Consider the following 27,141-nt stretch of genomic DNA (forward strand, 5'->3'; position numbering starts at 1 on the left):
TCAGACAGATACAGGACAGGATATAATTCGATCTTCTAACATCACACTCATTATCAGGAATACAAAGTAAAGGAGAAACATTGTAAAGCCCAGGATCTTGTTCATTCTCCATTTGCATAATGCAATTGAAGAGATCACAAATAGGAGCATGAGAAATAGCAAAACAATTGCACAAAACAAGCCATTGCTGCTGACTGGAACAGGCAGTAATCCATTGACAAGAGAGAAAAGCAACCAAGGAACAGGCAAGCTGCAAGATTGAAGAGACAATGTGAATATTCATAATGTGTATAACCCATAGACTTAAAATGGTAAAACACTTTATTTTCACACATACCCACAAAGCCTATGAAGTAGACCAGCAGAAATAGAAACCTATGAAGTAGATAAGCTCCGTTTCACAGACGAGAAAACTGAAGTTTAGGGAAATTAAATTACTTGCTAAGGACTCACAGCTGATAACTGGGAGAGCCTAGCTTAAAAATGAAGTTATCTGGGTCTGAACTCTCTCGTCTGCATACTATATGACTTCTACCTGACTGATCCAGATGTTTACAGTAAGACTTGGCTCAGGATAATGTCTCTTTAAATTCTTTTCTGATCCAGGTTCCCTCTCCTATGCCCTTTCCACTCCTCCCAACCACATCTTACTACTCCCTCCTCCCCCCATACACACATACACAGATTCAAATGAAAGGAACCAAGCCACCACCCAAATCCAGAACACAACTGGGAAAATGAAAATGGCCCAGGTGCTCTGCTCTGACAAGGTAGGAGGAGGAGGCAAGGGAAAACAGGGCATTTGCTTGTTTATGCAAGATGCTTTTAAGAGCCTCAGAGCTGGCAAGAGCCAAAATACAGAGGAGCAGAATTATGAGGAAGTGAGATTGAGTCACTACTGCTTTCAGGCTCAGCCCTGGAGGTCAGTGAGCAGGGCTTTTGACTATTTGGTAATGGAATTTAATGGACTTCATTTTCAATTCATCTGTAAATTCCAGTCAGTTACATTTCAGGCGGCATTTTAGTTCTGTTATCCCATCTGGCCAGTGATGAATGAAGGGAGGATACTTTGTTGCCTTGTGGAAAGTAAATGCTTTTATGCCCTGCATAATGAATGAAGCAGAAAACTGGTGAACAGAACCAACCCACAGTTTCTAGTCCTTATAAATATGTCTCAGAAAGTAACAATGGCACTCACCCCACAGTGATATCAAATATGTTACTGCCCACAGAGCTTGACACGGCCATGTCTCCCAGGCCTTTCCGAGCGACAATCACACTGGTGATGAGGTCAGGAATTGACGTGCCTGCTGCTAGGATTGTCAAACCCATAATCTCTTCAGAAATCCCTATTGTTTCACCAACCTGGTAAACAGCAACAATAATGACAAACCATGGCAATAACAGTTCAAAAACCTGTGGCTCATCAAAGGACCAGCCACATGGTACTTTGTGCAGACACAGCCCCTTCCAAGGAGCTCAGTATACTTCCTCAGCCTGAGGAAGAAAGAGAGAGCAATGGGTGGAACTACCAGCAGGAGATGGGCCACAGAGAGAGTGAATGGGGCTCTTGCTCAAGGCTGCTTCTCTAAATTGAACTAAAAGCCCATCTGTGACATCACATTTACCCTTCTTCTCACTGTCATTCCAACTACCTCATCACCTTCCCAGAAGAACCTCCCCTCCAAAGTTCTCTTTATGTTAGCATTTTCATTTCCAGAAACATGGGCACCTGCTATGTGCCAGGAACTAAGGATAGAGATGGATGAATGAGCAGTATAGCACATCCCTACCCGAAACTTAGGAAGAAAACTTTTAAACAGCAATTACAGCTCTGTGCTAAACTCATGCTCCAGGTACAAGAGAAAGGCCATGGGTGCTCAGAAGTAGACTGAGTAAGTCTGCAGGGAAGTTGAGGGGAGGGAGTGTCACAGAGGAGGCAGTGTGAGCTGACTCTTGAAGAGTGTTTAGGATTTCACCAGGTAGAAGGGGTGGGGGATAGATGACAGAGGAAGCAGGGTTTAAGGCCAGAAATGGTCAGCTAAGACTGGGTTGTGAAGGGCTTTCTCTGTCATGCCTCAGTGTGAATACAAGGCAGAAAAGCCACACTTGGTAAGTACCACATTAATTAGAATAAAAAGTCAACTTTTGAGCCTTTACAATGTAGAGCTACAAATTTCACTTGGACTTTCCCATTCCCTGGGTTCTGGAGATTCTTCAGGGTGGGGGGGATGTGCTAATGCAGAATGTATTACTCACCTGGTGAGCCCACCACACCATGAGGTATGAGAACATAGCTATCCACATGATGGATCCCAGGAAAGTGAGAACAAAAAACTTCCTAGACTCCTGTTTAAAATTTGAAAAGGAAGAGAAGTAAGTTGCAATGACAATTCGTTGGCCCTTCGAAGGAAGCTGCTCAATCAGTGATGAGGTCTGATGGAGGGGTGATGGAGAAGACCTGGAGACATCTGAGCTGAGGGCTCTATCTTGTCTCCAGTGAGGACCTTGAGATGAATGAGAAAGGATGGGGACTGGGGCCTATAGGGGCCGTCCAGACAGCAGGGTGGGTTAGAAAAAGGCAAAGTGAAGAAAACTATTTGCTGCTCTAGAACCAGATAGGTTTCAGTATTTGGTTGGTTTTCTGCAACCTCACAGGCCCCTCTCCAGACCCAGAAGCAGGACATGGACTGCCCCTCTGTGAAGTGGATTAGATCTTGCCATACAGATAGGAATGTTGGGTAGAAAAAGCAGTTAGAACTTTGGGTTTTCAAAATATCCCTGTGAAATAGGCATCATTCCCATAGTAAAATCAAGAAACTGAAATAGGGACTAAGCTCACACTGTTTACAGTGGTGAAAATAAGGCACGCTTGAGGTCCAGGGCCTCCTAAGCCCAGGGGTATGTCCTCTTAGGCAGGCAGTCATCTTCAGAGCTGCAGTTCCATCCCAGTATCCTCTACGTGGTGAGTCCTGCCAAGCTGGTTTGCCCTGCCCACTCCCATTTGAGTATGCGCCCGGGGTGTCTACAGGCCCCACCAGCCTTCCCTGGAGCGGACAGGCTCGGTGCAGCTGGGCACACTCACCAACCTCCGGACGTCGGGCACTGTCAGCCACAGTGGGAACACGATGGGCAGCAGGAAGAGGTAAATGGCCTGCTTCTGCCTGGTCTCAGGCCACTCCAGGGACAGAGGCTCCTCGTTTGCCTCCCCCTCTTCACTCTCTTCCTCCTCTTCTTCATCTTCTTCCTCTTCCTCCTCCTCACCATCATCACTGTCACCTCCATCACCTCCCTCTTCACCATCTGCACCTTTCTCATCATCTTGATTTCCAGCTTCAGCTTCCCCTTCATCACCTTTCCTTTCACCTTCTCCTCCTGCCTGGATTTCACCTTCACCTTCACCTTCACCTTCACTTACATTGTCTCTTTTTTCTTCTGCTTGGCTTTCACCTCCATCTTCACATTCAACTTCTTTTCTTTCTGCTTCACCTTCACCTTCACCTTCACCTTCAAGTTGAGCTTCACCTCCACTTTGCTCTCCATTTTCCCCTTTACCAGGAGCTTCAACCTCTCCACCTGTCATTTTACCTGTGCTCTTGGCTTCAGCCACATCTCCTTCCTGCAAACCAAAGCCAACAGATTAATTTGTGTGGTAAATGTTCTGTTTGTTTTCCCTCCCATATTCTTTCCCACTTTTGTTGTTGTTGTTGGAATGTATCCGAAAATCCAAGTATGAGGGGAAGACTAGGGCAATCATTCAGCAAAATTCCCTCCTTGATACTCCTACCCAGTGGTTGTCCAGTCCTTATTTGATCATTTCTGGGAAATGGTCCATCTACGCAGCTTCTATCATCTTTGACAGCTCTGATTGGTTTGAAGTCTTACATCAAGTTTCTATCCCTTGGGTATAGATAGGGCTTCAAGTTGTTCAAACCAGTGTAGGCATAGCCGACGAAGCAAAACTGAAACAGACTCAAATTTTTTAAATTTGGATGAAGTAGAACAATAACTGGAACACAAGAAATTATGGGTTGAAGTCTGGAATGGGAAATTCAGGCATAGTTAGCCTCTTCAGGAGCCTAATGGAAATTGGACTATTGGCAGCAGTGGAGAGTGGCACACATTGAAAGCAACGCAGTTTCCACCATCTTTGAGCACTATTGTTTTAGACTTTGCTGGCCGAGAGATTTTGTTACACAAACTGCTCTTGTTTTCTGAGACGGAGATTAAGTTTCTAGCAGGGGTTGGCCTGTAATTTTCCCCATTCCAGTTATTGTTTCAGTACACCCACAGTTTACAAATTTGGGTCCATTCTAGTTTCACTTTGTTGGCCATGAATGAATTGAGAAGACCTAGTTTGAAGCCCTGTGTATAGGTTTACTCTTTGGAGGCACATAGAACATGTTTAATCACTCTTCCATGACATAGTTCTCCTCCATTAGTGAAATAGTCCCAGGTCTTTCTATCATTGCCCATGTCATGTCCTACAGCCTCTTCACCATCTTGGTGAACTCATCCTAATTAGCTAATATCCCATGAGGGGAGTTCCAGAACCAAACACAGAACACCTGCACAGTGTGAAAAAGGACTGTCACCTCCCTTGTCTTAGATAATGTGCTTCCAGTAATGTTGCCTAATGTGTTGCAAGTTATCTTTTGGTGGTTGCATTAGATTTCTAAACTACTAAAACTCTTAAAATTGTTTTCTTATATGAACTACCTTATATAAATGAAATAATGATTATGATAATACCTGTTTATTGAGGGATTTTATATGTAAAAAACAAAACAAAACTCACTGCCATGGAAGCGGTTCCAACTCATAGCAACCCCTTTTTAGGTTTCCCAGGCAGTATCTCTACTTCTGTAGACAAAATTCCCTCCTCAATACTTGTCATTATTCCCTCTGAGGAATAACGCCCAGTCTTCCTTCCAAGGAGCTAGTGGGTTTGAACTGCCAGCCTTCCGGTTAGTAGTCAAATGCCTTAGGCATTATGCCACCAGAGCTCCCATTTTATGCTCCAAGCACCATAAAATGGTTCAGTAATAATAGTGAGTGCTTACCAAGTTCTATGTGTTAATTAACTCATGATACAGATAGAATTATACCCATCTTATAGATGCAGAAACTAGGGTACAGATAAATTAAATAACTTGCCCCCACCTACACAATTTGTAGGTGATGAAGTTGGGATTTGAACATTGATGGTCCAATTTTCAGCCTCTTAACCACTAAGCTACCTTATTTTGCAAGTGCTAGGACTGAATGAGATCTTTGATTCTCAAAACTGGTAACCTGGGAAGCTTATTAGGAATACATTTCCTGGCTCCAACTGGCTCACTGAATTCAAATTTCTGGGATTAGAAGCTAGGAGTCTATATTTTAACATGTTCACAGTGTTCCTAATACATCTGTCTGCAGACCACTGTTTGGGAACCATTGGCTGATTCCATACATTCTAAAAGCCATTGATTCTGAGGTTCCTCAGATTAGGCACCCAACTAACCTATAACAATGTGCTGGTTCAATCCCTTCAGCAAATGACCTGAGCTTGGTGCTCATGCAGTGACTTTGTCCTCTGAAACAAATTTCATGATATAGACAAGGCCCCCACACATGGATGTTCAGTGATTCTCAACCCTGCTGCATATTAAAATCACCTGTGTACTCTTAAAAGCATTGATGTCCAAGTTCCCACCCAGATATTCTGATTAGATTGCTTAAGAGTGGGGCCTGGGCACTTTTTTCTTCTGTTTTATTGTGGTAAATATTGGGTATTTTTTAAAGCTTCTCCAAATTCCAAATTATTCTAATATGAAACCAGGGTTGAGACCCCCTGATGAAGAAGCCAAATATTAAGTGAAGCATGTGGTTTCAATCAGGAATGAGAAGGGAAACAGAAGATTTTAGTCTGAATTTATTCCTGCCCTCCTCTGCCCTTTAGGAAGAGAAAGCTTCCTGGAGGAAATGACAAGTCATTTAAACTGATAGGCATAAAAGTATTTATCCAGCCTGCACACTCTTATCTGAAAATACCCCCTGCCCTCCCACCTCAACGGTCATCTCTCTCCTTCTATTTTGGAGTCAAGGTATTCCATCTCTTCTTGCCACAGCTGATTGGGCCCATGTTGGCCATGACCTGGGTTGAATAGAGTGTCTGTTTTGAGTCTGGGATCCAGTCACCGGTTGATCCCTGTGTGGACTGGAGGACTGGGGTGGTGATTTAGGGTTATGTGTGCTAATAAGGAAACAAATGGAGCCAGGCTGCCCAGAGAGGCTGAAGCATAGAGTCTCTACAGACAGAGAAAGGGATGTGAGGGAGAACGGGACACGGAGGGTACAACATGAGGGTCACAGATACCTTTTCAGGCATAGGTCCAAAAAAAACAAAACCACTGCTACCAAGTTGAATCCGATTCATAGCGACCCCTCCTGGGGTTTCTGAGACAGTATTGTTATGGAAGTAGATTGCCCAGTCTTCCTTGCAAGGAGTTGCTGGTGCGTTTGAACTGCCAGCCTTCTGGTTAGTAGTCAGATGCTTTAGGCACTACACCACCAGAGCTCCCCATTAAACCAAGCTTCCCTTTCTGCCCTGGGATTCCAGGTGGTAACTCACACTCATGATAGCATGATGATGTCTTAGACACTGAACCCAAAGTTGCTGGATCAAGGATGAAATATAAGTGAGAGCTTCTGAGTGTCAAATAGGATAAACAAACAAAATCCATGGGGTGGAACTTTCAAACTGAAGGCTTATATACTGTCAGTCACTTCAGCCCTTATTGAGCACAACCATGTGCCAGTCGTGTGTTTCTCTCTGTAGGGCAGACCGAGATGACTTGGATCCTGCTTTCAGGACCCTCACCACCTAGTATGAGTATGGGAACTAAGTTGTTACTATGTGCCATTGAGTCCACTCCAACTCCTAGCAACCCTAAAGAACAGAATAGAACTGCCCCATAGGGTTTCCAAGGCTACAGTCTTTATGGAAACAGATTGCCACATCTTTCTCCCATGGAGCAGCTGATGAGTTCAAACCACCAACCCACTGGTTAGCAGCCAAGCACTTAACCACTATGCCACCAGAGCTCCCTAGGAGAAGTAAGAGAAACTCACATTGAATACAAGGAAGGCAGTGGTAAGGACCCTGAAAGAGGTTTGAAATACCATAGACATTTGGATGGGGATCAGGGATGGCTTCATGGCAAAAGAGGCATTTACACTGGGCCTTGAGGGGTGGCGATTAGGATCTATGAAATTGAAGGAGAAAAAGGCATCTTAGGGGGAGGCAACTATGTGAGCCAAGTCATGGAGATAGAAAAGCAAGGAGACAAGAAACCTAGCTTGACTGGAGCATCGTGGAAGAATAGATCGTGGGCCTGTAAAGACAGGTCAGTGTCAGGTCTCAAAAGGTCTGTGCATCAAACCTAGGAGCTTGGACCAGGTACAACAGCCATTAAGGAGCCTTGGAAGATTACAAGGTCTTTATCCAGCTCCTTTCCCACCTGTATTTCAAGCTACCTGACTTGCTGTCCGCTAGGAGCTTGCAGACCCACTAACAATTTTTCCTTACGTTTTTAGAGCACATTTTTTACAACACATTCTCTTACAGTAACTCACTCATTCTTCCTAGGTGTCATGGTGAATTAGCTTATATTTGTACTTTTTAACTCATCTTCAGAGAAAGGGTAATGCTTTCTCCAGAGTAATGAATCTCAAATAGGATTTCAGACCTTGAAGGAGGAAGTATTTGGAGACAGCAAGTCCTTCCCTGAGACTCTCAAATTCCTCCATTTGTGCAGAGGGCAGCCAGGCTGGGTGCCTACCTGGCTGTCAGGCTCTTCCTCCTGATCTCCCTTGACGTCTCCAGCAGGGGCTGGTGTGGCCGTGACCACAGGGAGCTCAGCTGATTCCTCCTCTTTAAAGGATAAACATGGGATAGGTCAGTAGAGAGTACTAGGATCTTAGTGACTGGCAGGGGCACTAGTGTGACTAGCTATAGGGCTATTGGACTTGTGTCATTAGGATCTCAGTAGATTTGTTTGGGGATTTCTTGCTCATGGGAAAAGTAAAATGATACAATGTGAGTTGCTGTTTGCCCTGTCCACTGAGATGGGAGTAAGTGGCCATCCTTGCCACCCCTGCATTCACAGACATTTCCATCCTGGCCACTGTGGTCAAGGATTCTGTGAACTGTGTGGGCAACTACAGCAGAGAGAGAGAAAGGCTCCCAGCCCTCAGTGTCTCACTTTTCCCTTAGCAATCTCATGGAAAGAATCCTGCTGACTTCAAAAGCAGTAGATATGAAGCCTTGGATCAAGCCTGTGGGAAAAGGACACTTGGAACGTTTAGACAGCTTGATTTAGGTTCTCACTCTCTCACTTCATGTTTGGCTTTGGGCAAGTTGCTTGATCCTCAGAGCCTCGGTTTCCTTGTCTGTAAGACGGGAAAACAGTGACTGCTGCTCTACCTCCCTCTAGGGGTTGCTGGGTAGATCAGGCAGGTGTGGTGCACTGTGCAAAGCCCATATGGAAGTAGCTCTCCCACTCCTCCATCCCTGCTACTACACAGAGTTGCTGGACTGCTGTGTCACCAGACCCCTGCTGCCTTCCCTGACTGGAGTTGCTTGTCTCAGATCATCACTAGCAGTACTATCCTTGTGTGGTAGTGACAGGAAGGAGAAAGGATGTACCCATCCCCAGTAGAGCCTCATTTGGGGTGAGATTTAGCAAAAAAGAAAAAAAGTCATGGGAGTTCAACAACCTATGGTCTTCCCTTGCCTACCCCATGTGAGGAAGGTGCACAGGGAATGGTGCTCAGGCCAGCAGTCATGTCAGACAGGGATACCCTGGGGGGAGGAGGTGGGAGGGCTGTGGAGTACAAGGCAGCATCAGGACCGTGACTGTGTCTGCCTGGCACAGGCAGAAGCGTGCCTCAGTCCTGACCTGAATGGGCTGCTGTTTCCAGGCCAGGCTCACTACTGACCCGGGAGGGGGATGGTGGCAGAAGAAAACCCACTGGTCTGGCCATCCTCTCACCTTCTGCTTTGCTTTCTGCTTTGGCCTGGGGCTTGGCTCTAGCCTCCTGATTCAAGCTCTCCTCCTCCTTGTCCTTAGAGGGTCGGGCTGCGAATGAGAAAGGAAACACATCTTATCTGGGACCACAATATTGTCCCTACCATGCCTTTTCATGTTAAGATGGTCAGCTAAGCAGTCAGAGCAGCTGGTAGATGGGAAGAACCTGGCCTTGGAGCTGGGATGCCTGGATTCTGGTCCTACTAGGCCTGTTGATGGTGCTTAATTCCCGGACTCATCTTAATTACTGTCCACTAACTGGCTGTGACCTTGGGCAAGCCACTTTCCCTCTGTAGGGCTGTTTCTTATCTGGTGAAATGGTTGGACTCAGGATCAACAACTAGGATTTATTTCCTATATCAGCTCAAGTGATGGCTACTGACTTGAGAAAGATCCTGACTTAGGCTTAGTACCATGATTGACCAGTGATATCTGTGATGAGTAGTGAGTGGGTAAATAATGGCAGGGATATATATACATGCCACCCCTGGACTAGATTATCTGCAATGTACTTTGTAGTTTAGACTCTATGAATCCACTAGAAGCTTTGCTACAGCTCCCAGGGGACTGCTGGTAACCATGCTCATGAACCTTCTCTCTCCAATGGAAAAGGGAAATAACTGATCAACCATCTCCTGCCATACCCTTTTTGGCCCAGACACCTGCAGCCCAAGCAGGGCCTCCTCCTGTTTTGCTGGAGGCCCATACAGTAGTGTGCACAGAATGGTGCCACCCTGGTTTCCAAGCAAGAAAAATGGGAAGGCAACTCTTCAGTATGACTATGTGCCTGGCAACATGCAAAGTGCTTTACATGTGTCATGTCAAGGTAGGAAAGGATAGCAGGTCAGAGACTGAGGTCCAGGGGCATGATGATCATCCTCACAGCTGTGCAGCTGGTGGGCGTGGGGGGGGGTTGTTAATGGCACAATTGATGGGGCAAAGTTGTTCCGTGGGATCTATTCTAGATATCTGTTTGACTCTGCCCTGTGAGCACTGGGTAACAGGTAACTTTAGGAAGCCTGTGTACCCTCTCTAAGCATCAAGTGTCTTAAAGGCTAAAAGACCACACCATGGCATATGCAGAGCACTGATGTGAATGTCCATGAGACAAAATAAACAAAAATGCTTTATTGCTGCAAGTGCCAGCCTCACCCATATTGTTACTTTAGCAACAAATTTTGGAGCCAGGGTGGCCTGGGCTTGAATCCTAGTTCTGCCACTTGCTAGCTGTGGACCAAAAGTGTGTGATTGCTTTACTTCTCTGTACCTCAGAGTCTTCATCTATAAAACCTTACAGAGTTGTTGAAAGAAGTAAATGAATTTATACACGAACATACTTAAAACAGTACTTGGCACCTAGAAAGGGCTATATAAGTGTTAGCTATAACAACAAGGACAGTAATGATAAACTGACAATGGTAGCTGAGAGCAGCTGTCCTGCCCAGGAAGCAACTCTGCAGAAAGCAGGCCCAACATTCCCAAGGGCTGAGTTAGAAGACAACCTGAAGATCATATAGCCTGTAATGCAGACACAGAAACAAAGGAGGTATAATCTGGGAAACTGGGTAGATCAAAGCCACTGCCTGGGCCCGGGGTTGGCAGAAAACATCAGCCCCGGAATTTCCTCCTCTGAACCTGTCTCCTAAACTCTGAGCTGCTGCAGCTACCGCTGCCTCTGGAAATGGGCTCCACCCTGCAGAGCGACCACTATGATATATGTGATCCCACAAAGTGTCCTGGTGGCCTGCCCAAGAGATACTCATCAGAATGAACTGTCAGGAGGTCCTTATCGGAACTGAGGTGTCAGGAAGCCAACACTCCACTGCCTCCTTCATGCAGACAACTCCAGCACCCCTCAGCATAAACTAAGTTCTGCAGTCTTCTATTAAGCGATGTGTAGCTATATATTAAAGGAGGGCTTCCTTGGTTCTGTTCCTAGAGCTGAGAATATCTGTGACTCTTGGCTGGAGGGGCTGAGAAGGAAAACCAAGCGCCCTCTTTCCCTCTCACCCTTCATCACACACCCTGACTTCTCACTTTCCACTAAGGAAAGCAGGTCAGCTGCTGAGTCAGTCTGTCTTTTCTCCGACTCTCTCTCACATACACATGCACATATGCATGCATATACACATGTACGAGCCCAGTGAGATCATCAGAAGGGGCATAAGATCTTGAAGAAGATCTTGAATTTACAGGGAATTCTCTTCCAATGGCCAGCTCTTTGGAAAGAATCAGAATACTTGGAAAGGGTGGAAACATCTGGCCTACTATTTGGAAACATGTGGCTCATAAAAAATTATGGATAACATTGAGAAGAATGGGAATTCCAGAACACTTGATTGGGCTCACGAGGAAACTGTACATAGACCAGGAGGCTGTCGTTCACACAGAACAAGGGAACATTGCATGGTTTAAATTCAAGAAGAGAGTGCATCAGGGTTGAATCCTTTCACCATATTTATTAAATCTGTATGCCAAGAAAATAATCCGGGAAGCTGGACTATATGAAGAAGAACACGCATCAGGATTGGAGGAAGACTCATTAACAACCTGTGATATGCGGATGACACAACCTTGCTTACTGACAGTGAAAATGAAACATTTACTGATGAAGACTAAAGACTAAAGTGTGCAGTATGGATTATATCTCAACAAAAAGAAAATGAAAAGCCTCACAACTGGATAAATAAGCAGCATCACAATAAATGGAGAAAAGATTGAAGTTGTCAATGATTTCATATTTACTTGGTTCCACAATCTGCCTAAAGCATTTGACTTAGCCAGAAGGCTAGCAGTTCAAAACTACCTGCCACTACCAGCCACTCCTCAGAAGGAAGATTGGGCAATCTACTTCTGTAGAGATACCACCTCAGAAACCCAAGGAGGGGTCACTATGAGTCGGGACTGACTCGATGGCAATGAGTTTGATTTGGAGTTTTGGTTCCACAATCAACACCAATGGAAGCAGTAGTCAGGAAATCAGATGATGTATTGCACTGGGCAAATCTGCTGCAAAAGACTTCATTAAAGTGCTGAGGAGCAAAGATGTCTCTTTGAAGACTAAGGTGTGCATAACCCAAGCCATGGTATTTTCAGTCACCTCATACGCATGTGAAAGCTGGACAATAAATAAGGAAGACTAAAGAAAAGTTGATGGATTTGAGTTGTGGTGTTTACAAAGAATACTGAAAGTCTCATGGATTGCCAGAAGAACTAACAAATCTGTCCTGGAAGAAGTGCAGCTGGAATGCTCCTTGGAAGCAAGAATGGACAAATTTTGTCTCACCTACTTTGCTCATGTTGTCAGAAGGGACCATTCCCTGGAGAAGGATATCATGCTTGGTAAAGTGGAGGCTCAGCAAAAAAGGGAAAGGCCCTCAATGAGATGGATTGACACAGTGGCTGCCACAATGGGCTCAGGTATAACAAGGATTGTGAGGCTTGCATAGGACTGAGCAGTGTTTCATTCTGTTATACATAGGGTCGCTATGAGTTGGAGCCAACTTGACGTCACCTAACAATAGCAACAACATATGGAAATGGAAACATGTATCTGTAAAATCTTGGGAACCAGTATCCTCATCACAACCTGTTGTGGTCCCAGCCCCTGTTTGATGGAGTCTCAGGGTGTAGAATCAGGGTCATGGTCTCCACATAAGACTGCATCCCAGAGCACAGCAGCATAGCATTCACAGTGAGGTCCTTTCCATGCCCTGCCACACACCATGTCCCAAACTCGCTTGACTTCCTGGGATGACTGCTGTAGGCTCCCCCAGTGCTTATCCTCACATGGCCTCCCCAGGCAGTTCTCACTGCAGCTGGATCATCTCCTTAGTATCAATCTCCTCTGACCTCGGCTTGGCCTGGACATCACATAATCCTGTTAGCACAAGTAGGCCAGCTGGCAGCTGGAAGTGCCCCAGGCAGAGGGCCCTGCTCCCCATACAAAAGAAGGTCTTTATCTTCAGGACATTGCTAAAATCAGTGACTCCTCAGGAGTGATCAAGTATAACCAAGTGACACAGCTTCCTTCACTGGGCCCAGGCTCTCATTAACCACTGGGTGTTGGAGACTCAGTTCCTGAAAACCAAGGGGTAATATTCTTTTAGCACTGACATTTAGGGTGACCTCTCTCACAATGTCTGCTGAAGTTCACCTTGAGGAATGTCTAAGGAAGGTTTGATCACCTTGATTTAACTCTGCTTTTCACAGTGTGATGTATTTGATTTAAACATTCAGTGTAAAATGAACAGCAGCAGGGGGGTAGCTGCCTTCCTCTGACTGTATGAAGGGGAAGAGACAGAATCAAGATCATCAGTCCAAGGCTGATTCCTATGAGGCAGAGGTCAGACATACCTCCACCCCCCAACCTTTTTACCAATTCTGACACCAATTGTCCCTCACACATCACTCTTTACTTCTTTACTGGGTTCGACAATTCATTGCAATAGCCACACAGAACTCATATATTCATGATGATGGGATTTATTAGGGAAGTAATAGGTTACTCTTTAGGATCCGGAATGACTCAGGATATGGTTCTTCGATTAGATCAGCTTCTTCTCAGTGGTGCCCACAGGCATGCCTCTCTCTGGCCCTCTCTGCCTCTTGGCCTCTGCCCTGCACTGGCAAGTGTTATAAAACTTCACCAGTAAGTGCTCAGAGGCACCCTACTCCATCAGTAAGCCTCAGCCTGGAGGCACTGAGCTCTTTCATTCTGTGGGTTGGCAAACCTAGATCTACCAATAAGTGCCTGGAGGCACCCCACTCTACCAGGAAGCCTCTTGTCCCAATGCACTCAGCTTTCTCACTTTTTGGGTGAGCCCATCCACTGTAGCCCCCTTGCTATATGGGTCAGGAAGCCCATCACATCTCATGCTTGTCTCCTAGTTCTGCTGCCACTATTTGTTGCTGCTTCTCACCATCTTGCGCCACCTCTGGTGTTATAGCTCTCTCTCTGTGTCTTCGTAGTTCTCAGGACGAGGACCCAGGGTCCAAAGGATACACTCCACTTCTGGTTCTTCTCTCTCGGTGCCAGTGAGATTCCCCTACTTTCCACCTCTAGAATGGCTCATTTTAAGCCTAGAGGGATGGCAAAACTGACCAATCCCCTCACTAGGGTTCCATATACCTTATTTACATGGTCCCACCCCCACAAGGATGCCATGCACCTTATTTGCATTACTAGCAAGCTGTCCAACCACCTTCATGGGCCACAGTACCTTATTTGCATAATCCCACCCAATCATTTTATGGGAGTCCTGAGACTATGAATGGCTAGAAGGACCATGTTAAATACTTCACTGCACTGCATAGGGCCAGCTCTTTGGAAAAGGGACACAGAAGGCAGGACTTGGTAAGGTAGATGGTGGGACTCTTAGCTACCATCATTTGTCAAAGTGGGACATAAGCCCCCATGGGACATTGGACACCCACCACCACCACCACATTCAGAAGTTCTTATAAATCTCAGGATAGCCTTTGGGATTCTTGGCTGGGGGAGGGGATAATAGGCTTCCTCAGACTCCAGAGCTGAATATAGGGCAAAGTGCAGTGTTACTTAGGGCTCTGGACTGTGTGGCCCTACAGGAGGTGTCCCCAGAAGAGACCCTGTCTGGAAACTCTCTGTCAGGCACCGGGCCCGCACGTGGACATTGGGCTTTGCAAGGAAATTACTAAGGGTAGCTCCAACATAGACCAGTTTAGGGCATGTGGCACTCATGGCCTCACTAATGGCTAGGTGAACCCCTTCATCTTACAGGGAGGGACACTGATGTGGGGAGGGAGTGGGATGTGGATACCACCATGGTCCTTAGTCCTGCCTACTTATGGACCTCTCTTAGTGAGTCCCCTGTCTGTCTTAGTCTCTACCCTATTTTCCAGACTGTCTGATTTTCATCACCCACTTTTCCTCTAACTCTGTCTTCCCACTTCCACCTTTGCCCACCCACTGCCTCTCAGATCTGCATACAGTTGGAGGAAAGGAGTAGGCAGGGCAGATCCCACAGGTCTGAGCAGGCCTTGCTTACCTTCCCCCAGAGGATCCAGGCTGTGGAGCATGAGCTGGTAGATGGTGCTGCGGATGGTGCTGTTGTGCAGCGAGGCCGAGCTGCTCCCTCGGGTCAGCACAGACGGGAGCTGAGCAAGGGGAGAGCCGCACAGGCCTCAGTGGGCCGCTGCCCAGCCCGGGGGAGAAGCCCACACACAAGCATCACTAACATGCCTCCATCCCATCGTAGAGATGCACAGAACAGGGAGAAGGCACAGAAGCCCTATCCTGGCCTCCCCTTCTTCCTTGACCTCAAACCAGAAGACTTACATGGCTTTCTTTCTCAGCCTCATTTCTGCTCTTCCATGACTGGCTAATTCTATATACTGAATAATTCCCCAAGGTCTCAACCCAAAGCAGACAATATGTATTAAAGATACTACATTACCAAGGGTTTATACACACCTACCCATAAAGACACACGCATGCAGAAACCACACAGACCCAAGGGGAAGAGTCCATGGCACACGGGCACAGCCCCTTACAGTTAATGAAGAGTACTATCACATTTTCTCACCACCCACCCCCACAAGATACACAAGGCTATGACCCCCATTTTATAGCAAAAGAAACAAAAACCCAAAGAGGCCCAGAGGCTTATCCAAAGTCATGTGGGCAGTAAATGAAAGAGACAAAACAAGCATCCAGGGCTTCTGATTCCTAGTCTAGTTTTTTTCTACCCAAGTGCTTAGAAACCTTCATAGACACACACACACACAAACACACCATCTGTACTTCAGACACAAATATACTGTAGTGACATACTCAACCATAGTGACACACATAGAAATATGACATACAATGGAACATCCTAAGACAAATGCTTACTCAGTCCATACCACTCTCTCTCTCTCTCTTTCTCTCTCTCTCTCACTCAGTCTTTCCATCTCTCCATTTCTTTATCCCTCCCCCCCAACCCTCCATCCCTTTCAGTCTGAACTCTTCTGCCATCTAGTGGACGTAGTAACACAGTGCTTCACAGCAGGCCTAGAGATTTACTTTGGATGGGGGAGGTTTCAGGCCAGAGAGAGAAGTCCCAGCCTCTCCTCTCAAATGTCCCAGTAATTCTTCCCAGATGCCCAGATACAACAGCCAAGAAACAGCTTTTCAGAAACCTCAGATCCCTGTCCTGTGCCTCTCCTTTTTTTCCCTCTTAGTTCTGGGCCATTCCAGCTCCAACTTTTAGATTCTACAAGCACAGGATTCCTGACTAAGCAGGACTTGAGAGTTCATCGAGAACAGTCATTTTACAGATGCAGAATTTGAGGTACAGAGAAGCACAGACCTGCCGAGGTCATACAGCAAGTTAGTGGGAGAACCATGATATTTCAGACCTGGCTCCCAAACTAGTACTTCCTTACCCGGAGGTGAGAGTCCTTCTGGTAAAGGAGTCCCTCCTTCCCAGCTCACCCTGGCAGCACTCCCGGGAGCTGGATCATAGCCTAGGACCTCCAGCATCAGGACTGCAGTGCCCTGCGTCTGTGGCTGTCAGCTGAGATCCTGCAGTGTCCCCACTGGGCAGACTCCACATGGCACCCACCTTCAGCTTCTTCTTATCCTGTGGCTCATCCACTGCAACGGCCCCATCACCCGGCTGCAAACAGGGACAGGAGTCACGAGATGTCTGGGAGAGATCCTCACTCTTTCTCCCTACCTTCCTCTCTTTCTAGGGAAGCCCTCAGATTGGAACACAGAAACACTCCTGGAGATAACCTGGTCTCAGAAAATGTTTTAATATGTCCAACCATCCCCCTTGGCCTGGCCTTCCAGTCTGGCTCCAGCCCACACACAGTATTTCCAGTTAAATGTGTTCACTCCCTATTGTCTTGTAACGCCAACTGTCCTTCAGTCCCTCCAATGTTTCATGCCCTTTACTCGCTGCAAAACCCTCATCACAGAATTGCTCCCTCGCTCCTCATGCTTCAGATCTCCAGTGAGATGTCACTTCCTCTCAGAAGCTAAGGTGCCCGTATACTACTCTTTTATAGACTCCTGCCACTCCGCAGAAGGAAGACTAGGCAATCTACTTCCATAGTGATACTGCCTTGGAAACCCAAGGAGGGGTTGCTATGAGTTGGATCTGACTCAACAGCAGTGAGTTTGGTTTTGGTTCTTTTCCTGCATAGCACTTTCCTCCATTTATTTTATGTTAATAAACATACAAATAAATTGATTGCCCTACTAGCGCCTTGAAGGCGGAGTGTCTGTTTTATTCACTATGTGCCCAAAATGAGAATACTGCCCAGCACCTAGCAAGGGTTCAATAAATATCTGTTGAATGACTGAGAGAATCAACGCTAATACAATTAATCTATTCCAACTCCAGCATCCTTGCTCATGTCTTTTCCCTTGCCTAAAATGCCTTCTCCATTCCTACCTACTCAAATCTTACCCATCTGCCAGGAAACTCAAGGGTGAATTCTTACATAAAGGTTTCTCCAGTAGCCCTTTCTACACCCACCTCCACCTCCATTCCAGCTCACTGCTTTACCTCTCTCCTGAGAACTACATAATAACAGTGAGAACATACTGTGATGTCAAAATCTAGGTTGTGTCATCAGAGAAGTGCTAGTGTCCTGAGGAAGCCTATAGGACCTTGCAGTGGGAAATTGAACAGCCCCAGAAAATCCAACATGAACAATCAGGCCCACAGTGTTTACCATCTGGACCACTTGTTTACCAGTTGATGTTTCCTGACTTGTAATACCATTTGCATTGTCTTTGTTGTTTTTCTTTTATAAATACCATTATTTAACCTTTCACATAGGCAAATCATCTACCCAGCTAGATGTCACATATTTTTTTTTTGTCATGCAATGAAGTTCTGATATAATCATCTTTATTCCCCTGTCTTATACACGTAAGGTGCTCAGTAAAAGTAAGCTGAATGAGTAGATATTCCAAAGTGACTTCTAGTTCTTTCTCCAGTCAGTAGGTCACTAATGGCTATCCCCAGTAATTGTTCTCACCTTCCCATTGCCTCCCCTATCACCCCAACCCAGAATCAAGCTGGACTTGCTATATCCCCTTCTCTGTTCCTGAACCATATCCATGCTGCTGCTCAAGCAAAACACCTTAGCAGCATCCTTAACTTCCGCATTCTCCCACTCTACATTCACCTTCATCACCAAGTACAATTGGTTCCGTCTTCAAAAGCTCTTTCAAATATGTACACATCTCTTTCCCCACCACACCACCATCCCTCACCTGGAGGGCCAAGACCAGAGCTTCAAACCAGTTTAGCCCAGTTCAATCATGGCTGATGAAGCAACACTGGAATGGACCTGAATTTTTTAAATGTGGGTGAACCAGAATGATAACCGGAAAGGGAAAAGCTACAGGTGGAAGACCTGCTAGAAACTTAATCTCCCTCTTAGAAAAGAAGGACAATGTATGCACTGCATAGCAACCAAATCTCTTCACTCAAACAAACTCACTGCCATCAATTCAACTCTGACTCAGAACGATCCCCATAGGGTTTCCAAGGCTGTAAATCTTTACAGAAGTAGATTGCCCCATCTTCCTTCTGCAGAGCAGCTGGTTTGAACCCCTGACCTTCTGATTAGCACCCAAATGCATTATCCACTACACCACCAGAGCTCCTTAATCTCCTCACTGTTGTTGTTGTTGTTATGTGCCATCGAGTCGGACTCCATGGGTTGCCGACGCAGTATCACTACGGAAGTAGATTGCCCCATCTTCCTTCCGAGGAGTGGCTGGTGGGTTTGAACCGCCAGCCTTCTGTTTAGCAGTCAAGTGCTGTAGCCACTATGCTACCAGAGCTTCTATTCCATCTTATGCACTAGGAAAAGATAGTTCTGTGTTGTATGAATGCACTGTAAAATCTCAACTACAAGCAAACACATATCTGTGGAAAGAACAAGCTATTGGACTAAGCATGATCAGATGTTTGAGTTTTTCTGCTAATATTTGTTTGTTTCCTATGTGTTCATTTTGTCATCTGCTACCACCCACTAGAAGTTGGGCACTGAAAGCTTAAGAAAATTATAGGAGGAAAAGAAACCTTAAAATTGAGAATCGTATTCACTATCTTTTCCTGACAATGAGAGGAAGCTGTCACCAATCATGTGGCTTATGGTGAGGACTGGTCCTTCCTGTCCAATCCTGTAACCTCTCAATTTGTCTTAAACTCTCTCTGTAAAGAAGAGTTTGTGGTCCTTCAAATACAAATAAGTCTTCAGTCAGGCTAGTGCCTCAGTTTTGCTATTTGTTTGCTTTTTATGATTCTGTGATCAAGGCAGGTCAGATATTTGTTATTTTTTGGCCAGAATAAATAACTTGAGTGCTTCGAAACCAGGGGTAAGATTTCGGAAGAGAGCTGTTAGCCTGTATTGATAACTATAGAAACATCAAACATTTCCTTATTAAGGTCATAAAAATCATCCTTACACCAGTGTGTGTAAATTTCACAATGTGGTCTGAAATATTTTTAGCTTTGATTTATTTTTATTTTTTATTTTTTTAGCCAGTGTCAAAAGAGACTGTAATATAATTAATTACTGTATCCTATGGTCAATACTATATCATTTATTTTTTTCTGGAAATACTCTTTAATAAATTCTGGCTAGAATCACTCCCCAAAAACCTTTATCCTGGTTTTAGATAGTCAGGAAAAAAGCTCAGAAACTGCACAGATAAAAGTTGGGTGAACAGTCAGTGAATAAATTCTCTGCTGTTTTTTGTCTCCAACTTGTTCAGACAGAACACCTTCAAGTTCTGTTGCTCTCTGTAAAATACCACGTAGCCATTGTTGTCCATTTATTTATTGTCTGGCTGCTTTCATGTTACAGTAGCAGAGTTGTGATGGAGACCATACAGCTTGCAAAGGCTAAAATATTTACTTTCTGGCCATTTACAAATAAAGCCTGCACTAGTTCACCCCATTCATTTCATATATGAGTAATCTAAGGCCTGGCTCAGAAGCAAAGTGACTTTGTAGCACTTTGCACAGTGTCCCCTTAATTACAGTTCTGTTTTGTCTATGTTTGTCTCTTCTGCTGGAAGGGATGCAATCTTGTTATTTCCCACACTGCTTTTCACTTACATTCTTAATCATAAGGGTTTGTCGAATAGCCCAGGGTACTGGGGATAATTAGCAATGAAGCCTGAGTTAACACCCAGACACACTGATTCATAAACCAGTGATAAAGACCTCCTACTAGCTGTGTAACTTTGGCTGAGGTAATTACCTTATCTAAGCCTCAGTTTCCTCATCTGCAAAATAGGGATAACAATCTATTCCTCACAGGGTGTTTATGAGAAGCTGTTGAGATAATGTATGTATGGAATAGACCTTTCATAAATACTGATTCTCTCCCTCACTCCTTTCTTTGTTTAAACTACAGTCCCTGAATTGTTAGAGTTCCCTGAGGAAACCAAGCCAAATATAGCTATGTGTCACTCAATGTCCAAGATATGTTCTGTGAAATGGGATGTTATATGACTTTGACATTGTGCAAACACAATGTTCAAACTTTATAGCAGCCCACTTCTGGCTGTCCTCATCCCTGCTGCTGCTACTGGAGCCGCTGACAGAGACCAGAGGAATGGGCATCCAGAGCTAGAGGAAGCGGGTGGGGAGGGAGCAGAGTGCACCCAGCCCCACCTGCTGTTCTCCCTGCTTGAGCAGCAGGGTCAGCGGGCTCCACAGCCCCATCCCACCCCACCTCCCACCGCCTGCCCACCAGACAAAGCCCAGAGCCCTCTCCTCTGCTCCACCTCCCTATATCTCAACCGTGATCCAGTGCTACAAGAGCCTGGGTTTGAAGTCTTTAAAACCATTTAGGGGGAAGTAATAAATAAAAGGAGAGCTGCTTTCCCTTTAAAAAAAAAAAAAAAAAACCTTACGGAACCAATGATGATATATATGTGGTCAGGCATTGCCCTAGTTCAGTGATGTATGTTGTTGTTGTTGTTACATGCCATCAAGTCAGACCTGACCCATAGCAATCCCTCCTTGGGTTTCTGAGGCTGTATTACTATGGAAGTAGAATGCCCAACCTTCTTTCTAAGGAGTAGCTGGTGGGTTTGAACTGCCAGCCTTCTGGTTAGCAGTCAAGGGCCTTAGGCACTATGCTACCAGAGCTCCTACGTGATGTATACCTGTACTTACTTAGCTCCTGCTAGAGGAAAGACCCTAGAAAATGTTTCCCTATTTAGTGGCAATGATGCACCTGACATTGTGGCCACATCCTCCATACCTCACCTGTTTGGCCATGCAGGAAGAGGGAGGTCCAGGTGTCTTTGCTGTTCCTATTTATCTCCAAGAAGAAGCTGGCTCACACTGCCTATACTTCTCTTTCCCTACATAGACTTCCTGAGCAGCTGTGTCTCTGACCTCACCTCCCTAGTCCTGCTCCTTGGCTCCCAATGAGTTGGTCTGGCCTTAAATCATTTCTCTTTTGACTTTCTCACCTTTGGAACCATGCCTGTGTGAATAATCTCAGTTTACCTAGGTTCCTGCCTTCCCTAGGTGATGCTTTAAAAAGAGGCCCATTAGGCAGGGAGAGGTATTAACCAGTAAATGTGCCCCATTCATACCAGAATGAATATTCTGAGCAAGGCAGGTTCATTGTCATAGTTAAAGTAAAACAGTTTACAGGGATAGGTACAGACTATAACATGAAATCACAAAAACTAATACCAACACACTTTACTACATCAAAGATTTGATCTTCAGAGTTTGTTCATGAATTCAGTATTGCTTGTCCTTGTTTGTCAGTGAAGTTCTGATAATTTATCTCCCTCTAACCAGATCATAGGTCTTAGCCAGCAAAAGAAAGACTCAAAGATACAAGCAAAGGCACTTCCCTCCTTCTCCTGCTATAAGAAAATAAAACCCCCAATCCATATGTTTTTAAAACTATTTCAGGGCAATCTACTTCCATAAAGATTTATCTCCTCGGAAACCCAGTGGGGGTCATGAGTAGAAATTGACTCAATAGCAGTGAGTTTGGCTTTGTTTTTTATAGTTCTTGAAGGAGCTCTGGTGGTGTAGTGATTTAAGCATTCAGCTACTAACCAAAAGGTCAGTGGTTCAATCCACCAGCCACTCTGGGAGAGAAAGATGAGGCAATCTGTTACCATAAAGATTTACAACCTTAGAAACCTTATAGAGTAGTTCTACTCTTTCCTATAGGGTTGCTCTAAGTTGGAATTGACTTGATGGCAGTGGATTTGGGTTTGATTGTAACTCTTGACTATTTTGGATTAATTTTCAGAAGGCAGTTGTTAGTAGTTTGGTCTTAATTTCAAATAAATGTAGATTTACTTTCAAGCATAGCCAGTAATTCAATCTGCTTTTTTAAAAATAATGCTGTCAAAGAGATGGAAACAACCTAAGTGCCCATCAACCAAGGAATGGATGACCAAACTGTGGTACATGCACAGCCCTAAGTAATAATGTAGAATCTGCAAAACACTGCATAACATGGATGAACATGGAGAACATTATGCTTATGTTATAAATCAATCACAGAAGGATAAATATTGTATTAATCCACTATTGCAAAAAGTCAAGGAAAGGCTTATATTTGGAAGGAAAATTTCTTTGTTGGTTACCAGGGATGGGAGGAGAGGGAAAATTCCAAGACAGGTTGAAAGGAAAATAAAAAATAATTATACACACACACACACACATATATGTTGTTGTTATGTGCCGTCAAGTCGGCCCCGACTCATAGCGACCCCTCCTTGGGTTTCCGAGGCAGTATCACTACGGAAGTAGGATTGCCCAACCTTCCTTCCGAGGAGTGGCTGGTGGGTTTGAACCGCCAGCCTTCTGGTTAGCAGTCAAGTGCTTTAGCCACTATGCTACCAGAGCTCCTATACATACATACATATATATATATATATATATATACACACACACACAGAGACATATACATACCAAAGTGGTTACCAGGGGTAGGAGGGAGGAGGAAAGGGGAAGCTTTTGTTTGCAGGGCATTGAGTTTATGCTAATGGTGGTAGAATGTTTTGGAAAAGGATAGCAATAATGGTGACACAACATGAAAAATGTCATTAATGTCCCTGAGCTGTGAACATGGAAGTTGTTATGTTGGTGAATGTTTTGTTGTGTATGTCTTCACCACAATAAAAGTAATAATAATAATAATAATAATGTTGTCAATCAAGTCTTACTCACTGTTTCAGCAAATAGGTAAGAACAGCATTCTTATCTGTAGGACCCATAGGGTCCCCTAGACTGTAATCTTTATGGGAGCAAACTGCCTCATCTTTCTACCATGTGATGGCTGGTGGGTTCAAACCGTCCAGCCCTTAATCACTGCACCACCAGACCTCCTTATAAAGCCCTTCAGGAACCTCTTAAGTATGCTACAAATTCTCTTTTGAAATCATGATTTTACTTGGCAAGTTTTATTTTGATGATTTAACTGACAAAATTGAAAATTCATAATTCGTAGTATTTAAGTAACACTGGAATGGCTATGAAGGAGGAGGTAAGTCAGAAGCATTTTGAAAAAAAATGCTGGCCTGATGCACATCAAGGAATTGGATGTGATTCTCAGAGGACAAAGTCAAGAGTCCATAGCTGCCTTTTCTCAAAGCTGCCCTCACAATTTCAAGAGGGAGGCTCCTGTTTCCTCATATGAAATTATGTAGTGCTCTGAGTCTCCTTTTCTAAGCTTGTGGGTTAGAGGACCAGTGGTCTGGTGGGCAATAGCACTGAATGGGGAGTTAGAAGGCTGAGTGCCCATTCCAGTTCTGTCACCCACAGGCTGGCATCCTATCTTATTCTGACTCAGAATAGGATATTTCTCCTTTCTGAGTCATCTGCAAATGGGGAAACTAGAGCTCTGTTGACCATATTAGATAAATTTTGCTGGGTTCCACCAGAGTTGAACTCACTTGGACACGTAACATTATCATAGAATGTTAGAACTGAGCACGATTTTTCAGTAATTGTCAGTAATTAGTTGGACTCATATCATTTCTCCCAGAGAAGGAACCCGTCCAAGGTCACAGAGCTAATTAGAGGCAGAATGAGATCAGAACCCAGGTTTTCTTACTCTCAGTTTAAAAACAAAAAAGGACATACATTTCCTCTCCCTTGTATCACATTCCTCCCATACATGTTGCTGAGTTCGGTCTCCATCCTGCCCACTCATCAAAACTGCCCTGGATTAAGTAGCTAAGACCTTCCACTCTTTGCACGCAAAATTCTGCTCACACCAGTGGCTTCTCTGAGACTGGAAACGGGCAAGTTTTGAGCCAACCCTTCCCCAAAATTTGCCCTCTTGGAGCAGGAGAGAAATGGGGTCTATGTTCCCTAGGTTACCCTCGCTTTGGAGTCTCAAGGGATAAGAAACTTTGGGATGAATTTACCAGAGATTACTTAATCTCATCTTCCAGGTAATTGAATCACCCAATGAATTTAGCAGGAAGGTACCTGGAGAGGGGAGGGGGACAGAGGAATTCACCGGAAGAAACTTGTGGGCTGGTATCTGGTCACCAGTCAGCTCAGAGAAATGGCTCTGCACTGAGGGCATGCTTGTCAGTGGAGGAGTGGACATCCTATCTTCTCCAACATTTAAAAAAAAAAAAAAAAATCCCTTTCTTCTTAGACCCAATTCAAGCCACTCAGCTTGGAATGTGAACAAACGGGATTAAGTGAAAGTGAGGGTGCTAGATAAACCCTAAACACCATGCACATGGACGAGATTAGCATTTTTTCCCCTGCCTGGTATTTCCTTGGATATTTGCCAAAGCCCAGCTGAAATGTCATTTCCAAAGATCCAGTCAAACAAACCTGGGTTCAAACTCTGGCTCCATCACCTATTTGCTGTGTGACCTTGAACAAATGGTTTAACTTCTTCCGGCTTCAGTTTCCTCCCTCACAAATGGAAGATCTTAATAATAACCATTTTATTGGGTGATTTGGAGTTGAACGAAGGTCATGCTTGCGAGACCCCAACATAGTGCCTGGCAGAGAGCAGGCATTCTGTAAATATTGAATGAATAACAAAGGAACCAGAAGCACCTAGCTCTTGAGGTCTGACCCAGAATTTTCTACTCTTCAGCCCTGGCTGCCTCTTCCTACCCTGTTCACCCAAAAGGGGTAGAGAAGTCTGACCAGCCCGTCCTTACCTTGCTGAGGTCCCCTAGTGCCATAACCTTTACTATGGGCCTCCGGCTAAGCTGCTCCTTTACCCACAGCTCAAGCTGCTTGTTCCATTTCATGGTGAACACATAGAGGGCATAGGCCAGCAGCAGCAGCAGGCTCTCCCACCAGGCAATGAGGCTGTCTAGGAAGAAGAGGATGAGCATCATCAGGTCAAGGATGTAGAAGGAGACGTCACGGAACAAGGGCCACCAGGTGAGATTGAGGATCTCCCGGGAGAAGAGGGCACAGGTGCCAATGACAAAGAGGATGTTGAACACAGCAGAGCCCACGATGGTGCCGATGCCCACATTGCTGTGGGAGATGAATACACCAATGAGGGAGGTGAAGAGCTCAGGGGCAGAGCCCCCAGCAGCCATGAATGTGGCACCTGCCACATCCTCTGAGATCTGCAGCTTGTCTGTGATGACACCCAGGGCTGGGACAAAGTACTCATCACACACGATGGCCAAGGCCACAAACACGTACATCATGCCGAAGATGTGTAAGACCACCCAGCCCTGCCGACGCTGCTGTACACTAAACAGGTCCGGAGGGTACTCTCCTTTGGGGTGGAGGTCTGGCCAGCTGGAGGGCAGCACTGAGGGGCTGGGACTAGGCTCCTCTGTCTTCAGGCCAGAGGAGGGGGTGGTGGGCACTGCTGGCACTGGCTCCACAACCACACAGTGATGGACCTGGATGGTCGGGTTTGCCCTGGGCCTAGGGGTTACTGAGGTTCTGGGTGCTAAGGAAGGTTTCTTCAGCAGCCCCTGGAAGGTGGCTGAAGCTGTTCTGATGGTTGGTACACTGGTTCTGGGTGAAGAATTCCTAACACTCCAAGAGGCAGTGGAGGCTTTGGTTTCTGCTGGGCTGCTGACTGGCCTGGTGCTTACTGTCACTTGTCCCTCAGAGATGGCTGGGGTGTGCTCCAGGACTGCTCTCTGGGGAGTTGTTAGGTTGTTCTTTCCCACTAGCCTCCAGGGTTTGGTTGGGCTGTCACTTTCCACTCTTCTGAGGGTAGTCAGGGTGTTCTTTTCCACTATACTCCTTGGAGAAGTCAAGATGTTCATTTCTACTTCATTTGTCAAGAAAAGTGGGGTGCTGTCAGCTATCCCTTTGGGAGTAGTTGGGGTATTTTCCTCTACTATTCTCTTGGGGGTTTTGGTCCCAGTTATTTTGTAGGTTGCCATAGTTTCACTGTCTTTCACTGTTGTTCTGGGAGTGATCACATAGCTTGTTTTCATTGTCATGAGTATAGATGAAGCATAATTATCTACTGTTCTACCAGGTGGGGATGAGGTCTGTTTCTTCACCTTTTTCCTGACTTGACTTGGGTAGTAGCTCTTCATTTCTCCCCTGGGTGTTACTGGGGTATAATTCTTTACTGTTTGTCTGCTTGAAGTTAGGGTGTGATGATTCCATACTCTGTTGGGTGTTGTTGGAGTGTTTTCTTTCACACTTTTGGTGCCTGTTGCTGTTGGGCTGTAGTTATTAGCGGGTATTGTTGGAATGATGTTGGCTGTTCTTCTGGGTGAACTGGGGGTGTCCTCCATGGTTATGCCAAATGTTGCTTCATCCCTTTCCACTGTAGCTTGAGAAGCCTGCATCTCGCTCTCCATTTTAGAGCTAGCTTCGAGAGGGTCACTGCTCTCCATCACCATCTCATCACTGGAGAGGTCTTGGCTGGCCAGTTTTACGAGGTGTTGGGAAGAGACTGCTTCCCACAGTGGGGGGAGACCCCAGGAGCTTCTAAGGTGCTGGTAGGTGGAACTAATAACCAACATTGCCAGTAGAAAGAGGAGGCGACTCCAGTGAAGCCTCTTTGGCCTGAGTAACCGCCTCTCCTGTACCCCCAGTCTGATCAATTTCCCCAT

General features: G+C 45.3%; 1 protein-coding gene across 1 annotated transcript; it reads right to left on the reverse strand.

Annotated features, from left to right (window-relative positions):
* On the reverse strand, positions 1 to 27,141 carry SLC24A1 (solute carrier family 24 member 1). Its single transcript, XM_007957608.1, has 9 exons — positions 25,255 to 27,141; positions 16,664 to 16,717; positions 15,104 to 15,212; positions 9,039 to 9,125; positions 7,827 to 7,918; positions 3,086 to 3,619; positions 2,260 to 2,349; positions 1,199 to 1,365; positions 1 to 250 (listed from the first exon to the last, which is right to left on the reverse strand). The coding sequence occupies exons 1-9, from the start codon at positions 27,139 to 27,141 to the stop codon at positions 1 to 3; spliced, it is 3,270 nt and encodes a 1,089-aa protein (XP_007955799.1).

The sequence above is a fragment of the Orycteropus afer genome, unplaced genomic scaffold (genome assembly GCF_000298275.1).
Source record: "Orycteropus afer afer isolate SDZICR_OR568_19922 unplaced genomic scaffold, OryAfe1.0 scaffold00015, whole genome shotgun sequence".
In the NCBI taxonomy this organism is placed as follows: domain Eukaryota; kingdom Metazoa; phylum Chordata; class Mammalia; order Tubulidentata; family Orycteropodidae; genus Orycteropus; species Orycteropus afer.

Bases quoted from the DNA above. Each gene is read 5' to 3' on its own strand.
- SLC24A1 (XM_007957608.1), bottom strand. From the start codon at position 27,141: ATGGGGAAATTGATCAGACTGGGGGTACAGGAGAGGCGGTTACTCAGG. The intron at 9,126-15,103 runs GTAAGCAAGGCC...TCTCATTCGCAG, and splicing joins CCTGGATCCTCTGGGGGAAG to CCCGACCCTCTAAGGACAAG. The intron at 2,350-3,085 runs GTGAGTGTGCCC...AATTTTAAACAG, and splicing joins TGCCCGACGTCCGGAGGTTG to GAGTCTAGGAAGTTTTTTGT.